The sequence below is a fragment of the Camarhynchus parvulus genome, chromosome 29, assembly GCF_901933205.1.
Source record: "Camarhynchus parvulus chromosome 29, STF_HiC, whole genome shotgun sequence".
NCBI lineage: Eukaryota > Metazoa > Chordata > Aves > Passeriformes > Thraupidae > Camarhynchus > Camarhynchus parvulus.
In genome coordinates, this window is record NC_044599.1 from 746309 (window position 1) to 764835 (window position 18527).

General features: G+C 47.7%; 2 protein-coding genes across 2 annotated transcripts in view; one reads left to right on the forward strand and one right to left on the reverse strand.

Annotated features, from left to right (window-relative positions):
- ATF1 (activating transcription factor 1) overlaps positions 1-18527 on the forward strand; it is a 450302-nt gene that overhangs the window by 302535 nt on the left and 129240 nt on the right. The gene's annotated exons all lie outside the window — the stretch shown is intronic.
- On the reverse strand, positions 85-17358 carry CERS5 (ceramide synthase 5). Its single transcript, XM_030967195.1, has 10 exons — positions 17099-17358; positions 12330-12435; positions 10283-10413; positions 9243-9300; positions 8669-8719; positions 8288-8380; positions 6906-7034; positions 6216-6322; positions 3842-3998; positions 85-1308 (listed from the first exon to the last, which is right to left on the reverse strand). Exons 1-10 carry the CDS (start codon positions 17296-17298, stop codon positions 1156-1158), a joined length of 1185 nt encoding a protein of 394 aa, XP_030823055.1. The 5' UTR covers positions 17299-17358; the 3' UTR covers positions 85-1155.

Sequence of the window (18527 nt, forward strand, 5' to 3'; positions counted from 1 at the left end):
CAGCAGTGCAGGAGCTCAGAGACAGCCAAGGAACCCATGCTGTCCTCTGTTCTATTTCTTCAAGATGAAACACATCACCCCAAGTTTCTGAAGCAACTTTTAATTGGAGATAAGAGTAAACAACAGTATAAAATGGTAACAACTTTGAGAAGTTTCCAAAATTCAGCTCCTGATTGACCGTTCCATTGCCCCCAAGTACCATTGAGTAAAAAAAAGAGAAGCAAAGCCCACAGTGTGGCTGCTCTTCCAGCCCTGGGTTCCTCCGCAGCTCTAACATCAGAGCAGCAACAATCACTTGTCTCAGAGTACAGGACCAAAACATCTCATTTTTTGGAGAATTCAACCCAGCCCACCAGTTCTGATCCTCCCTCTGATCCCAGCTTAGCCAACTGAATCCAGTAGGTCTAGAGAAGTCTTCAAACCCACAATTTGCAACAGGAAGAAAACAATTTAAAATGCCTGGATTATGCTGGTTGTCTCAGGGGCAATAAACCACCCCCCCACCCCCCTGCAGAAGGCTTTGGTCAAGACTTCAGAGGGGTTTGCAGCACCAAAAGAGGCAGCAGACGCTGGCCTGGTCCCTGGTGACAGCAGAGATGAGCAGCTGGGACCTCCCCAGCAGCCTGGGGCGAGGCAGAGCAGTGGTTCTGGGTTAGCACAGTTCAAAGCTCAGCTGGGAGCAGAGTCTCTGCCTCACCCAGGGCAGCTGGGATGTGGAACCTGTGTTCTCTGTGCTCTGGAGTGGCTTCTGGAGTGCATCAAGAGCTGCTGCACCTGCTGGGAGTGAACCGTCGCTGAGTGGCACCAAACCCCGCGGTCCAAACCTGCTCTGCCTCGAGCTGATCCCAGTAAAAGCCAGTTTGTCACAAACAAAGACACCTCTGCAAATATCAACAGGGCTCAGGGGTGTTTCCTTGTACTTCTGAAGTACAAAATGGCTTGAAGTGAAATCTGCAGCTTTGTTTTTGCCCCGGTCATTGGCTTCATCCCTTGTGCCGTGCAAAGCCTCTGACTGGTCAGGGCTGTGCCTGTTTCGGGTCTGCTGGAGGTTTCTGGGGAAGGGGTTTTTGATTAAAGATCACTTGGGAATGTGGAGCTCAACACAACTAGATATTGAAAGAGAAGTTCGTGTTTGCTCGAGGCCAGCCCAGGGCCTTACTCCTCTCCTGTCCACTGGCCGCCGGCCACGTGGCCGTTCAGGCGGTTGGAACCGTTACTGGAAGTGCTGAAAATTCCTTTTGTGCTGTTGGAAGTCACATCCTCCTCCTCAGAGCTGCTCTCCACGTCACTGCGGTCATCCTTGGATACCTAAACAATGCCAGTGGAATTGGGGAGTGGGAGAGGAGAAGGGGAGTTGAAAAATTGACAAAAACCAGCAGTTAGAAGGTTGTGTCCCTGCGATGAACCACCTTCACTCACATCTACCTCCTACATCTGAGCCTGGCTCAGTTCAAGCTCCCAAGAAGGGGCCTGTCATCACATTAGGAGCAAGACACAGTCACTGAAAAAGACAATTTAGAAAGATGAGCTCCATTTTCCAAATATTCTGTGTATCTGTGAAAGCACTTCACTCTTGTTCTCACCAGATCAGATGATTTTACAGATCTGGCGTTGTTCTTGTCTTCCAAGGGCTCCTCTCTAGATCAGTTATAGGCCATTTTTCTAAACCATTTGTTTTGAATCAAAAATTTCTCATGCCATGATCACAAGTGGGTCCAACGACAAAAACCAGGAATGTGTCAGTTTGAGAGAGAACATTTTGTCCTACAGGGAGCAGCTTTGCTATTTTAAAAATTAAGCAACTTTATTTATCACATCACTGCTCCAACAGAGCACCTCCACTTCCACAGCCTGTGCTTCATCTGGGAGATCTCATTTAGGAGCAGGAGCCTGTTTGGACAGGGATGGAGAACAAAGGCAGTGTCTGATTCAGCAAACACCTGCTCAGAACAGCAGCAGCCTCAGCCCAGGGATCCAGATCTGCCTACAGAGCATGCTTTAGTTCAGAGACTGCTGCAAATCCAGCTCCGTTTGACTTGCACGTGGGATTTTGAACCTTGCCAGCAGGAGGGGAGAGGAAGAGCCCATAAACCCAGCCCCAAGTGCAAACACACACCTGGGGTGGTGGCAGGTGCCAGAGCAAACCTCCCCAGTGTGAGCTGGGCCTGGAGAGCAGCCCCTGCTCTGCCCAAGACAGCTCCTCACTCCCCTCCCTCTGCAGCCTCAGTAACCCCATGTGCCAGCACTCTGGCTTGCAGCTTTCCAAGGGTTCCAGGATTTCACTCTACTCTGCTCTCCCGGAGTCAGGGTTAGGGCTCTGCAGCAGCAGGAAGTGGTTGAACTCCAGGGAAGATCTGGCTGGAAGCCAGGTGAAGTTAATGATCTCCAGGAGCTTTTTGGATGTCCTGGCTTCTGCCTGTTGCCAGAACTTTTGCTATCTTTCCACAATCTCCTGCTATATTGGAAGTTCAAAGGGTCACTGGAAGGAAGCAGAAATCCCTTGACATTTTTTCTGTTCTTGGGGGAGAAGTGGCTGTTCACTCCTTTTCACAAAAAGGAGTAAATTCCTCCTGCCCTCTCCCCTCAGTGTGGTGCTGATGGGGAGCAAAGACAGAAACTGGAGTGTGTGGGTGTGTAAAAGCACAAAGTGAAGGTTGTGCAGGCAGGTGACAGCAGGTGAGAACAGACCCCAGGACAATGCTCTGACCTTTGGAAAAAGCAGTATTTTAGCACCCTGTCAGGACCAGGGAGAGAAGGAGAAGGCACCAGGGCTCTGCTTTTGTCTTGGGGCCTCGACACAGACGTGTTTCAGTGAACAAACAGAAACACAGGTCACACTTACATGCACAGGGTGAAACTGTCCAGCTCCAATCTGGCACAGAGAAAAGGAGAAAAGAATGAAGAAGACAGAGCTTAGAGTCCTTTCTCTGGCTAGGTCACCTGGACAGGAGAGAACCAAGGAAAGGGAAAAGGTGTAGAACTCAGGATACAGAAACAGCTGCAGAGAATGAAAATCAGGCATTTGTAGCAGCAGCTGTGGGGAACAGATGAAGAGCTCATACCCTGAAACCTGCTTGCCCCCAGAGTCAACCAGAATATTTATATTTTTCAAGGCCACGTTCCATGGGTAGGGGCAGCTGAAGTCAAATACAAAATAATGCAGAGCCATCAGAGAAACCCAGATCAGAATACCGATATCTGATAGGAGAAAGCATTTGTGCTACTAAATCAGACTTTTTGCTGGTTTCATAGAATCATGGAATGGATTGGGTGGGAAGGACCTTAAAGCTCATCTTGTCCCACCCCCTGCCATGGGCAGGGACACCTTCCACTATCCCAGGTTGCTCCAAGCCCTGTCCAGCCATTCTGTGATTTCTGACAACCAGCAAACCCCACTGAATCCCTGGGAACCCTTTCCCTCAGCTCAGTGCCTGCACTGGCAGACAGAAGCCAGCGAAGCAGCACAGTCCCCAGCACATCCCAAGGACCAGCTGACGTTGGGAAACATCCTGTATGTTCATCCTGTTGTCCAAAAGAGAGCCTGCTACCACCTTAAACTCCAGAGTGCACAACAAAAGTGTCACAATTGCCATTTTAGGACATTTGAATGTACTGGAAAATGGAGTTATTCCCCTGTATGCCCAGAAGAGACTCCCTGCCCTTGAACACATGTGGGAACTCCCAAGTGCAGAGCAATCAAGGTGAAAAACCACCATTTTTGTGAACTCTTGATGCAAGTCCCTTAAGAACCAACACAGGCCCTCACTGAAAAGCTCAATTTCTCACGATTTCTTAATGGGGCTTGTAGGAAGGAGGAGCCAGAAGCCTCCCTCAGGCTTACCTTGCCCCTCACCAGGGCCTTGGAGGCCGTGCGGATGATGAGGTAGGACCAGATGACGTGCAAGACCTGCAAGGTCACCAGGAGCCCGTTGAACAGCCACCAGGAAGGGTAGGGACCGATCAACTCCCAGCTTTCAAACAGGGTTGTGTTCAAAATCCTGAAAGAGATCCAGAAACACATTTCACATCAGCTGTGCTCAGCTCTGACTGGAGGTGCCAGGCCAGATGCACAACAGTTTGTGTCTCACTGAGCATCTGCCGCTCTGCTCCTGCCAGAGTCAGGAGACTGAGTAAAGCTCATTAGGAGCATTTGAACTGAGCAACAAAACAGAACATGTGAATGTGCTGCAATTTGGTTACACGCACGGATCTGCTGCCAATTTTCTTCTCCAAAGCACAAGCATTTATTTATAACAACTTCACAGGAAGTGATGTCAGGCTGCTCTGGTCACCAAAACAACTGTTAACACCTTCCTGCTTGGGCAGCTTTCACTCAGATTTAAAGATCAAAATCATATCAAAACTAGGGTGGGCACAGGAGCAGGGCAGGGATTGTCCCTCTGTGAGGCTGTGGCCAGTTCTGGGCCCTCACAGCAGGGAGATATTGAGGGGCTGGAGAGTGTCCAGAGCTGGAACAGCTGGGGAAAGGGGGCTCAGAGGGGCCCTTCTGGCTCTGCACAACTCCCTGGCAGGAGGGGGCAGCTGGGGGGGCTGTCAGGCTCTGCTCCTGGGTAACAACAGGACAAGAGGGATGTGCCAGGGAAGGTTCAGGTTGGACATCAGCAGGAATTTCTTCATGGAAAGGGTGGTGAGGCACTGGAAGGGGCTGCCCAGGGAGGTTTGGAGCCCCCATCTCTGGAAGTGCCCAAGGAACAGCTGGACATGGCACTCACTGCTCCGGTGGGGATCGGTCACAGGCTGGACTCTGTGGTCTTGGAGGGCTTTTCCAACCTCAAGGAGTCTGGGATCAGGAAGGAATTTTGTCCCCAGAAGGCCTCCCTCCCTCCCTCCCCGGGTGCTCTTCTCTTCCCTCAGAGTTTTATAGATTCCTCCAGCCAGGCTGGAAAACTCAAAACTGCTTTATGGCCCAAGCCTTGTGTTTCTTTCATTACTGTTTTGCTGTTCTTGTTGCTGGGAGTTATTACCAGTCCTTCAGCAATTTAATAAACACTTTAGATTTTATGATGCAGAGAGGTATGGAGAGACCTTTAACAACCACATTAATTTCACACAGCTTTTAACACAAGAAAAACAAAACAGGCCTCTCAAACAAGAAGCAAAATCCCCCAAAAGGCAGCTGCAGAAGTATTTAACTCCTAGCAGGTTTATGAAATAATTAAATGCAATTCCAGAGATCTGCTGATGTTTTACTTTACTAATTAGGGAAGAGATTACACGTGCAGGGTCTGCAGTGCTGCTGCAGCTTGCCAGATTCCTCTACAAAGCTGAGGAGTGACATTGCAGCCAGTGGAAAACACATTAAAGATTTACAGGATGCTGAGCACTGGTGTGAGGCAAGAGCATCCCCTCACGACAGAGAGCAGCTGCTAAAACAAATCTCTATTTTGTCCCTGGGAGGAGCCTATGAAGAAATAGGAATTAAAGCTCTTCTTCATCCAGAGTCCTTTGGTGCGTTTACTGGAAAATAAGCAAGAGCTTTAACCGCAACCCTGATGCTAAAATGAAAGGATTGTTGCTGCCTAGCAGGCACCCAGAAACAATGGGAATGCCAGGTGGCCATGGCCAAGGAAATAAATGCAGGCAGTAAAATGGTGTAATCAAATTGCCACCACACACAATAAATGGACAACAGCTCATTAACCAAAGCACTGCTCCAGGTCTGACCTACCGAGGTGAGAGGGAATCTCATTATGGGATGATTCTCTCTAAGCTATTTATCCAGGGTTTTACCTCCCAAGAAAACCCAGACCTATTTCAGGCTCTGAATAGTCACGACACAAGGACAGGACAGAAGTGTCGTAAGAATCAGAAACTGCAGTGATGACTAAGCCAAACACAAGCAAAAATGACCTCAAGAGACTGTTCCTCACACACAGTAATTATTTCTAGAACTTCTTCAGAGAAGCAAAGAATCCTTCAAGCCTCTCAGAGCAATTCTGGCTGACTCTGCCATCACTGCAGCAGGGGAGGGGCAGCTGTGATGGGACTCTGGGATCTTCCCCCAGTCCCTCAGCTGACTGGGCAGAGATTTCTTCATGTGTCTGCTCAAACCTCCTGCCCCAAACAGCACTGGGGCCATGTGCTGCTTCAGGCTGCCTCGAGGGACAGCTGGGATGCTTGAGAAAAGCCTAAAACAAAGGCTCTGCTGAAAGGATTGGGAGAACAACCAGGAGCTCCCAGCTCCAGGTGCTTACCAGAAAGGGTAAATGCCCAGGCGGGTCACGATGAACACGACCCCAAAGAGCATGAAGAAAGCATCACACAGACGTTGGTACTTGGCATAATTGGCCAGTTTTGCAGCCTACAAGAGACAATAAACATGCAAATATTATTCCCTTTGTGCACTCTTGGAATTACCCCTCTGGAAAGCTGCAAAAATTCTCCATCACATTTGTACAGTTTGGAACAAAGAGGGATTATTACATTGTATTACTATTTTTACACTGTTATTTATATGGTCCTACAAGAATAATGGGAGGGACTATTTACAATGGCTGGAGTGACAGGACAAGGGAGAATGGCTTCAAACTGCCAGAGGATACAATCACCCTGTCTGACAGGGTGGGGAGGCCCTGGCACAGGCTACCCAGAGAAGCTGTGGCTGCCCCATCCCTGGAAATGTCCAAGGCCAGGCTGGATGGGACAGGAGCAACCTGGGATACTGGAACTGGGTGATCCTTAAGGTTCCTTCCAACCCAAACCATTCCATGGTTTTGTGACTCTCAGCACCCAAACAGTTTGGAGGACAAGCTGACAAGGCAGGATCAGCAGCACGAATTTCATGGCACATTTAAAGCAGTTTATCAAGGAGGGGAATGTCAGCTTGCTTGTTCCCCTGAGATCACACCAGCATTAAGGATGCAAAGATTTGAAAGGAAATTCACCTCCAAGAGGAAATCTGAAGCATCGTGGAGGCACAGCACCAGAGTTCCAACCCGCACCATGTTATTCATGTACGAGAACGTGATCAGTCCAATCGTGGCCAGATGATGGACGAACATGATCAGGAAGTCCTGGAAACAGGAAAAGCACAAATGAAGATTCTTTGGTTGTCACACAAATGCAAAAGTTTGGAACAGAGCCACCCAACTGAGTCACTGAGGTCACAGGATTCCTTCAGTTCAGGCTGTGACTCTACAGCAATCACAGCTCATCACACTCCCACCATCGCCACAGAAGCTTCCAGAAAGATCTCTCAGCTTTGGTGCTGCTGAAGTCAGAGCTCTGCCCGCTCAGGGATCAGCACAGTCTCTCTGGCACACACACAACTGTACCTGCAGACCCCACAGATGAGATTCAGAGGACAAGGTGACCCTTATTTTTATCTCCTTCTGGTTTTCAGACACACTGAAGTCCCCTCAGCTCCTGGGACACATTTAAGTGCTGCTACTACTGTCAGTGACCAAACCCTGCCAGGGCAGAGCAGGCACAGAACACCAGGTAAACTCAGCAGGAAGAACAAAAAATGTTTACAATGCACAATATTCAGGGCTGGTTTGCACTTCAGCCCCTGGCTCCCTGTACCTCACCCAGCTGCCGCGGGGAATGTCATCCACTTGTTAAAGTCAAAATGAAATATTACAAACACAGTCCCAGAGGTTGTTCATCACTCCCTGTCTGCAGCTCCACTGTATTCCACAGTGCACCACCTGCTCATATTTCAGCACAAAAAGCCTGGGTAAACTTGTTTTTTAACAGCGAGTGCAAAAATTGGGATAATTTGCTGCTTTGCAGCTCATGTAAAGGAAGCGATAAGCCAGGATTTAGTGGGGACTGTTCTCCAACAGCAACAATAACCAAATGCTGGAACGCAGCATGACAGAACTAGATCTGAGCAACTACAACCACTCATCATCTGCTCCTCACACAGATGAGAAATTCCTTTCAAAATCCCATTTATTAGCTCCTTAGCATTTGCCTTTTCCTCAGCAGCTTCAGCAAGGTACTGCTTTGAGCAGCTCATTTTCTTGCAAGCCTTCCAGTTAAGTCTATTTTTAGGCAATGATTTGTTAACTTTTGATTGGGAGGCATTGAGTGAAGCTGCTCTGTCCCCTGGAAGGTGAAAGGAACTCAAGGATACACCAGGTCAGCCTTGCTCCTCCCTTTTTCTCAGGGCTCACAAAGGTGTAAATGAGGAAGAAAACATAATTATCACTACATTTTGGCTTTCCTGGCCAGGCACACTCCCATTTTTTGTTAGTCCTACCTATTATTATTGTTTTCATTATAGCTGTTGAGTGGTTTATGCAATTCTGGGTCATCTCACCTTCCGTTTAATGTCTGTAAACTGAGAAAACATGAGGGACCAGTAGAAGGCCAGCTCCAAGATATAGTAATAATAAAGCCTGGATGTTAGAGGCTGGAAAACAGACAGAGAAAGCACAGTTACAATAGAAAATAATTCAAAATTTACATAAAAATCACTTTTTTCCCTTCCTCCTTTTCCATCCCACTTTAACGATCTCGGCAGCAAATAAACATAACGTAACTGAGTCAGATGTATGTGAGGAAACCCTGCTGCTGCCAAACCTAACCAGGATGCAAAGGCACAAAGAATAAATGGCAGAGTTTTAATCCAGTATCAATGACAAAAATAAAAACTAAAATTGTCCAAAAAGTTGGAATTTAGGAGGTGTTTCTCTCATACCTGGAAAGGGTAGTTGTACCAGCACTGTCGTGTGTCCCAAAACCAGGGTGCCTAAAGGGAATAGTTAGGTTTTTATTATATATAAATATTATATAAAACCCCAGTTTGTACTGGGTGTTTTCCTCCCCAGCACCTAAAGTCACCTGACATGGCCTCACTAAAATGTTACTTTTATTCTGCCATTCAAACTACATTTACTGTAAAAAACCCTAGTGATTTAAAGTCTAATTTTTGCTGTCAATACGAGTTCTGCTGCAATGGAAATTTCTAGAATAATCAAACAGCTCTAATAATAATAAAGAGCCAAGGAGATGAACCTGTATCCCCTTCAAGAGGGAAAGAGATAAAAAGGAGCAGCTCTCCATAGCAAAGAAAACCCAAAACCCACCTTGTTTTTTCCAACATTCTGGGGTAACACGTCAAATAATTTTCTATTATTTCCAAAACGAATGATCCGTACAGAAGCTTCCCTACAGTGTAAAGAAGGTCTTGAACAGAACCCCCAGGAGCCCAAATCAGGGATCATTCCACTGCAACCACACAGAACAACAGCATGGGTGACAGAGCAACTCACCGTCCAGAGAAACCTGATTCCATAAAAAAATATACTGAAATAAAATGTAAATCTCCACCTGGAAAAAGAAGTAAAAAATAAACTTAGGACATAGAATCAGGTTTTGATTAGCATTTGTAAAATTAATTTAAATAATTGGGAAAAATCTGACAAAATCTGACACCTGAAAAGCCTTCAGCCACCTTCATTTCTAAACATTTCAGGTAACATAAACCTATTGAAGAGTTTTCACACTACACTTGGGTTTGCATCAACAGCCAGGTTTGAAACTCAAGGTGAACATGCATCATTCCATATTTAGGAGATAACAAGATAACAACAAGCAAAGCTGTTGTCACCCAGAGATATCCTAATGTATGTATTTTTCCCTCTTACCTTGTGGCTTTAGGTAGACAAAACCATACTGGGGGAGGAATTGAAAGTTACTGGAAAGGAAAGAAACCAGCAGAGGAGAAACAAGTCAGGAAAAAATGCTGAGGTTCTACTGCACTACAGAGAAAACTGCAGGAGCTTGGAGGGAATGGGAACAAAGAATGGGCTGAAGAGAAGAAAAGGAAGCCAAGGAGTGTCTGGGACTGGGAAAGCCAGAAAGTGGGAATGGGAATGAGCTCTGGGTGGGAATGGGGCCTGCAGGAGTGTCCCAGGGGATTCACAGCCAGTGTGGGCATGGGGACACACGGACAGGGGGACAGGGACACACAGACAGGGCCAAGGACACACAGGCAGAGACATGGACACGGACACACAGACATGGACACACAGGCACACAGACATAGACACAGACACAGGGACACACAGACATGGACACATGGACACACTCTCAAGTGCCACAAAGGACCTGGCCCAGTGTCTAAAGCTGCCCAGCACTGACCCCTGTACCCCGTTCTGGTCTCTCAGGCATGCTCACAAAATATTTTAGAATTTCAAAAGCGCCTTTAACTGCCCTGTTTGCTTGTACAGGAATTTGGCTCTGGTCTGGCAGAGCACTGCCCCCAGGCCCAGCTAGAGCTCTAAGATGAAGCCCCTCTGCACAAACATACATGCTCTCACAAAATTTAGTGAGGGTGGTGGGTTTGTCCTGGTTCCTCCGATGCCGAAACCAGCGCTGGATCTTTCGGACATCCCAGTCCAGCTGCTTGGACAAGCCTTCTAACCTTTTTCCATCTGGAGACTGAAGGAAAATGAAACAAATGTCATTTCTCCCACTCCTCAAGCTACTTTCAGTCCTGCACTATGACAGAAATAATGCACAGATAACAAAAAACACACCAAGAAGGGACCACAGAGTCTGGAAGCAAGAACCCATTGCCACAAATGGTCGTTCAGGTTTAACCTTCATAAGCCACTAATTACTTAATTACTCAGAATGGTTTTGGTTGAGCATTTCCTCACCTATTTCATCAGCTGACAGCACATTAAGACAAAGGATGTGACTGTTCGGTCTGATAATTTGGGGAGGAGCTGTTAAAATGTTCTGTGCTACCTGTTAAAGCTGCACATCAATTCAAACAGCCCAGAACTCGGGAGCAAAGCTTGATTTGCTACTCACAGCAAGGACAGGGAAACTTTAAAGTAAGAGTTGGTTTAACACAGCACATATTTGTATATTCCATAAGGACACTGTAGAAATTGTGTTATTTCTGTTATCAAAATTTATAAATGAAAATATATTTGAAGACTGAAGGACTTCAATGACAAATATAGATATAATATATCCCTGCTCTCCACCTGTCTGAATGAACACAAATGGATTTATCAAAGTGAACCTAACCTGGTAGCTCCCTCTATAATAGCCCAGGAGTGAGATAATTCAGACCAATTCTGCCAGGGAGCTCTACCACTGAAAGACGATAAACACATTTTACTGTTTGAGTTACATACCAACCACAAAAGCTATGCAGAATGTTGATTTAATAAAAAATCATCAGTTCATCCGGCTGAAAATCAAAATCAGACTAATTTGATTTTCAGCATTGAGACCACGACTGTCCTGTCAATCCACCACACATCTCTCAGCAGCTTCCTGGGATTTAATGGTGGGGAAAGCACCTGCCTCCAAGGGGAATCCAGAGCTCCCAGCTCAGAGCAGCGGTGAAATCCTTCCCCTGCACCAGGACCACCCCCAGCCTGATCCTCCAAACCCCACAGCACACTGGGACAGTTAAAGGTTTCATCAGCCAGACAAATTCTGCACAGCCTGTGACCTCCTGGGTTTTCTAAACATCAATTTCAAGGACATCCCCTGCATTAAAGTTCTCCCAACAAAGGGCATCAGATTCTGGGGATTTTTCAGTTCACACATCATTCCAAATGCCTCAAAGCTTCAATGTTCCCCCAAGGCAAATTTTTTGAACTTTCCCTTTATCTGCTCCAGTAGATGAGGTTCAGCATCACCAAATCTCAACAGAAAACCTTCCATTTTGTTATCTTTAATGAAAATCTATTGCACTTATTCAATGCCGGATAAAGTACAGTGGGATTCTGTAAATCTGTAGGCCTGTGGGCTTAAGGGAAAGAAGGAAACAACCCAAAGAAACACCCCAGCCACCATTAAATGTCCTGCCCTTCATCAGGACATCCTTCACTGACTGAACACCTCCCTGAATAATCCCCTTCCACTGACAACTGCTGTCCAGGTTTACAGAAAATGGCAAAAATGAGAGGAAGACTCACAATAAAACCAATAAAATCAGAAAAGGAACTGAGGGCCAGAAAAAGAGGAACACTTTCCCAATAAAAGTGGAAGATGCTGGGAAATCTCTTGTTGAACCAAGAATCCCCACTGTACAACTTGGACCAAAGGCAGGGAACTGAAGGAAGCAGCTCAGGCCTGTCGATCAGAGGAACATTTGTGTCCCAAAGAAGATTCTTCTGTGCACAAAACCATGGCTCCGCCATACAAGGAATTTACTTTGCTACCAGAAGGACCTGCCAGAGGCAAAGTAAAACCAGAACGAGCCCACTTGTGGAAGCAGAGTGTGAAATATGCATCTCAATCAAAAAAAGTGGAAGCAAAAAGCCACCCCTGAGACACTTCCAGGCCTCCATCCCCTTTGGAATGGAGGAGGAATTTGAAGCGTGACTCACCTTAGTGATGGATGTAAACACTTTCTCTAAAATTGCATTGGGCTGGGCTCTGTGAGGTCCACTGTCCTGAATGCCAAGGTTTATGGCACATGGCTTGGCAATAAACCTGCAAGAATTGCCCAGAAAGAGCTGGATTAAAACAAGATATTTATTTCCTTCCTCTGCCTGAATCACAAGGACCTGGATTTGTCACCACCTGCAAAACCTGGTGAAAAAGCTTTTGAAATCTCCATTCCACCGCTTCCCAGGTGAAGAAATTTCTCTTATTAGTCCACATGGTAACTAAAGACACCACATCCTGTGCACACCAGAATGAAAAATTAAATCTTAATGCCCTTGGCTTGTAAGGATCTGAATGTGCTCCCCAGGGAGATTCTCATTCCTCAGCAATAAAACAATAGACTGATAGCAGTCTGCTGTGAACAGAAATGCTGGAGATGAAGCCCTAAAACAAAGCATCTTGTTTCCAAAACAGGCCTTGGTGTCACATAGCTCAGAAAAAAGGGAAGTTCAAGTGACACAGCCCCTAAAAGTAACTTTTTCTTGGGGGAAAAATAAAGCGGCTTGTTTCCTTCAGGACAGACAGGAAGATGCAAGTCCCTCAGTCTGAAAGATCCCTGATCTCGGGATCTCATCCATCCCATATGCTCTGTGTATTCCAAACTGATTTAACTCTTCCTGGATTTTATAGCACAGACTCTGGAAACAGGCCTGGGTTTGAAACTAAAACAAATATAAACATATTCCAAATGACCAGGTTTTGCTGCACGTTTGTGTCAGAACGGGCTCAGGGCTCCAAGGGAAATGTCTGCATTACCTGACATGTGAATTGTTCCTCTCCTGTTGGTGGGCAAAAGGAGCAAAATTCAGTATCTTTTAATCAGTTATTTTGAGGAAGAACCTGTTTCTCAAACTGATTTTGAAAAGGACACAACATTTGAACCATTAAAACCATTTTGCTTTCACAGAGAGATTGTTTCAGAGAGAGCTAAGATGAAATTACACATATTTAGGAGCCTCCCAGTGTCACCAAGCAGAAAATGCTGCTTTTTCCGACCACAATTGTTACAATTTCTCCTTGTGTTTAAAAGGAAATATTAAAATTCAGGAGAATCGTGGCTCTAAGTGCTCCAACAGTAATTATTCTCAGGAATACTCACTTAGTGCTTCAGGAACAAAAATCTGTGGCTGTGTTTAAGAATAGTCCCAGGTCGTGGAGTTTTCCCTTGAGGAATTACAGATCAGCTTGTGACTGATCCCAAAGGAACACCCAGCTCTCAGAAAACACTAAACAAACTGTGATAGTCACTGTGGGCCCAGGCTTCCCTGGCTGCCCCAGTTCTTCCTATGTCTCCATCCAGGATCTGTGAGGTTAAAAATCCCCCCAGGATCATCGAACCCAAGCTGTGCCTGATCCCCTCCTTGTCCCCAGCCCAGAGCACCGAGTGCCACATCCTTGGACACCCCCAGGGATGGGGACTCCAAACCTCCCTGGGCAGCCCCCTCCAAGGCCTGACCACGTTTTCCATGAAGAAATTCCTCCTGGTGCCCAACCTGACCCTCCTGTCAGGAGTTCTGCAGAGCCACAAGGTCTCCCCTGAACTTCCTTTTCTCCAGGCTGAGCCCCTTTCCCAGCTCCCTCAGCCTCTCCTCATGTTCCAGACCCTTCCCAGCTCTGCTCCTGTCTCTGGACATGCTAAACTACATTTCAACGCCCACAGCTTAAAAAAAAATAATTAAAAAACAAAAAAGGAAGGAGTGATTTCCTTTGAGCTTGGCTCCAAAGGCTCACGGCTTCCGCCATAATCCAGACCACCAGTCAGAAATCCTGTCCTGATGTTATGAAACATTTGGCAAGACCCCCACAAAAATGTAAAAAATATCAAGTATTGAATGTCTTTATACTCTGCTTTCCTACAGGATATACCACAAGTGCAGCACAGAAGTTCACACGAGAACTTGCAGGTGGAATATGAAGTGAGTGGTGAATCCCCTGCTCAGACAGGAAAATCCCAAGCTGACCTGCTATTTAGGTAAACTCAGCATGGTGAACTCACACTTGAAATTTTTGGTCCCAGAGCAGGTTTTCAGATGTGTTTTGCACTGAATCCCACAGTGACAAAGTTCTGCACAACCTCCAAAATAGACAAAAACGCTGCCCAGACAGCAGAATTTCCATTCTCACGTATATTCAAACTGAACAGCAGAAGACCACGGGTGACCTGAGCTGCCTGAACACTGGCCTTGCTTTGAGGAGGTGAGGTGGCCTTGAAAGGTCTCTTTTAATCTAAATGATTTTATGATTCTATAGAAATCTCAACGGCAACGAACTATACCCAAGGTCAACTTACTGCCACACCTTCCAGCAAGAAACTCTCATCACATAAATGCTTCCATTAAACCTTTATCAACAGGGATCAGCTCACACCCCAGCCTACCCTTTCACACTAGTTGTTAACACACACTGATTTTAAAACCAATTTTCAAGTCCACAGACTCATGTGTTAGAACAAATAGTACTCAGGCATGTTATGCTTCACAAAAAGGCAAAATCTTTCTTTATGAACATTCCAGTTTGGCTGGTGACTCCTTAGTACAGCTCTTACAGGAAGAACAATCTCCAAAGTGAGATGTATTGAATATGCACTTTTTGAGTTTGTATTTCCATAATCTCTCAATTTCGCTGTGTTAAGATTTAACCAATCCTCATCCTCTCACTTTCCACTGTCTTTACGTTCCTCTATGAGTCCTGCCTCACCCCTACAGTCATAAACTGCCCACAGACAGACAAGCTAATGATTATTTTGTCAATGCCATGATGTAAAAGGTAGTTTTTAGTGAAATTCTAACTAACAGAAACATGTCAATGTTGTAGCACAAAGCACTTCCTCACAGTGAGGAGCTGCAAAAGAAGAGAGAAAAGAAGCAGCTCAACCAAAAGAGCTGCACGAGTCTGTAATTCACATTCTGAGTCACCAAGTCCAACTGTGAAATGTGTGTCAAGAGAGACATTTGACACAATCAAAGCCTGAATTGGGATAAATGCACCACAGGAGTTTATTGAGACAAAGCTGAACTTTTATGACATGTTCAAAGTGGCTGGAAGAAACAGAAAGGAGTTTATTCAAAGATATGTACTTTTAAAATAAACACACTAGAAACTGCCTGAGATGGGCTGTCACAATCTGCTTTCACTTTGGGACACCGCCGAGACACAGCTGAGATCAGGAACGACCCCTCAGGAACCAGACCTCGGCCTCTGAGCTTTGCTCTGCAGGCTCAGGAGTTAAATCATCATTTAACTCCACCCTAAATTAACATCACAAAAGAAATTTCATAAACCAGGGAGACATTATCAGGACAAAGTAAACGCTGCCTGGAACAGTGTCCATCAGGTGTAGTGCATCTTCCCCAACAACTCCAGAAAAAGAGAATATTCTGCACCTCATCCCCAGACTGACACCTGGATTAGGAACCTTCCCACAATACAGTTTTTACTGTGTCTCACAACCTCCTTTCCTGATGTCCTGGCAAGTACCAAGGTTTGGCCAGGACCAGCACACACCAAGCTGAGATGGGATTTTGGCAGTGCCATGGGTGTTCTTGGGTTCTCTGAAGCCTTTTCCTAAGGGCAGAAAGACAGCATGGAGAAAACAGAGCCTCTCAATTCCTCACCTCTCTGCTGACCTGCCTTATTTTCCTCCTATATTTGCCATCTTTTTACTTCATCCCAACCACCTCTTAAGTTCTGAAAGCTCAGGAAAATTCACACTTCTTAAAGAAAACTAAAAGAAAAAAACCTGACTCAATTTCCACTCTAGTCCTGCAGCCCTTTTCATGCTTAGAAAATACCTATGGAATCATGGAACGGTTTGGATCGGAAAGGACCTTAAAGCTCACCCAGCCCCACCCCCTGCCATGGGCTGAGACATTTTCACTAATCCAGGTTGCTCCAAGTCCATTCAACCTGGCCAACTTCTGCCCTTTCAAGGCAGAAATTTAAGATTAAATCAATGTTTAATGAACTACGTGCACAGCAATACAGGGTGTCTTGGTCCGTTTCACCTAAGGGTTTCCTAAGTAAGCCGCTTTACTAATTAATATCTCTGCCACCCACACACTGCGTGGCTGTGGCAGATCCACACCACACACACAGGATCTACCTGTGCCCCGGGGCTGAGCTCACATGTTTATGGATGCCCAGGTAAATGAGGAATCCCGTTTTACACCTGTTGATGGGCAGAGATGAAGATCCGCACTCACACCCATCGTGCCTGAGACGAGGGAGAGCCACCGAGTATTTAATAATACATCAGGCCATGTGAACGAGCCCTATTTCCTCATCCAGGAACTCAGGGAAAGTACAATAAAGCACACACGGAAGCCAAGTGCGGAGCAGCAGCCGCTGCCGCCAGCTCCGTCCGTCACCCTGCGAGGTTCTCCCGGGCAGGAGCAGGAGAAAAAGTGAATTCCTGTATAAAAGATGGGATTTTTCTTGGCACTACCTCAGCACCGCCGGACTGGAGGGGCCTCTCGTTACTCAGATCCAGGGCAGCAGAGCCCCACGGGCTTGTGCATGTCGCGACAGACACGACTCCCGCGACAGATTCCCGGGATTACACAATGTCCCCTTTCCACGCACGAAGGGCCTCGCGGAGGCCCCGCAGGGTGCGGGGGAGCCCCCGCCGAGCCGCCCCCCGGCCCGGCCCGGTGCTCACAGACCCCGGCGCCTCCCGGCCCCACCGCCCCGGGGGCGGCCCCGCGCTCACCTCTCGAAGAGCAGCCGCACGGCGAAGATGCCGAGCGCCAGCGGGAAGGCGGAGAAGACGTGAGCGGCCCGTGGGTACTGCAGCCCGCTGCCCGGCGGGCCCGGCTCGCCGGCCAGGTCCGCCCACGTCACGTTGTGCGGGAGCCAGAACCGCTCGTTCCAGAACCAGGCCCGCAGCGCCGCTGCCGCGGCCGCCGCCATCTTCCGCCAGCCGCCGCCGCGCTCGGGCGGCCGCCACAGACACGGGGGCGCGGCCGAGCGCCAGCCCCGCCCTGCCCATCACGGCAGCAGCGAATCGGGCGGCAGTCCCGGCCCGAAGGGGCGGTGCTTGGGGAGACCGCGCCCCTCATCGCCTCAGCCCGGCCGCCGCGGCTACACGGTGCCACCGACACGGCCGGACGGCGCTGGAGGAGGCCGCGCCTCTCACCGCCCGACCACGGCCCGTAAGGGGCGGGCTTGGAATACACCGCTCCCCTGATTGCATCGCCCGCCACAGGCGGTGCGGAGCTGGGACGAGACCGCGCCCTTCATCGCCTCGCACCGCCCCTCCCGGCGGCCGCAGTTCTGGCGGTGGCCACAGCCACCAGAGGAGGCCAAAACGAGGTCCCGGCGCTCACCGCCACACCTGAACCCGGCCCTCACGGCGGCCGCCGCTCACGGAGGCTCCGCCGGGAGCCTCGCGCGGCCCGTTACTTTGGAGCATGCGCAGTGCGGCGCCCTCGCGTTCCCGCCCGTGCGGCGCGCGCGGGCTCGTGAGGGAGGAGCGCGCGCACGGCCCCGCCACCTCCTCAGCGCTCCATGAGGGAGCAGAACCGGAGTGACAGAAAATAAATTCACAGAACCGCTGAATCACAGAGCCAGAGCCAAAAAGTGACAGAACCACAGGGTCACAGAATATACTGAGTTGGAAGGGACCTACGAGGATCATCAAAGTCCGACTCCTGGCCCTGCAGAGGACACCCCAACAATCCCGCCATGTCACGGGCTGTGATGTTGATGCACGGTGCTGAGCCCTCGCGGTTTCCACAAGTAGAGACGACTTTTAACTGGTAAAAGTCTTCAAGGCAGCCAGACAGGGCAGCAAACGATCCATGGTTAGTGTAATGTCTCTTTTGGCCCTTGTCCAGTGGAGAATAGATTAAATGGCCCATTAAGCACTCAAATACTATGATAACTAATAGATTCAAGGATAGAGTAATTTATGATCTAGTCACTTTTTTTTTTCATCAATGACTTAATTTAGAAGTATCCAATGTGCTAATTTCTCCTTGAAGATGCTCAGTTGGATGTGGGCCCCTGTATGTCAGAGACTAGCAGATGCCTCAGATTTAACTCGAATTAATGATTTTCTAATTAAAGTCTCTGGTAAGTGCAGCCAGTATTGCTTCAGTATCACGTAACCAGGAAGACACAGTAAAATTCAATTGCGT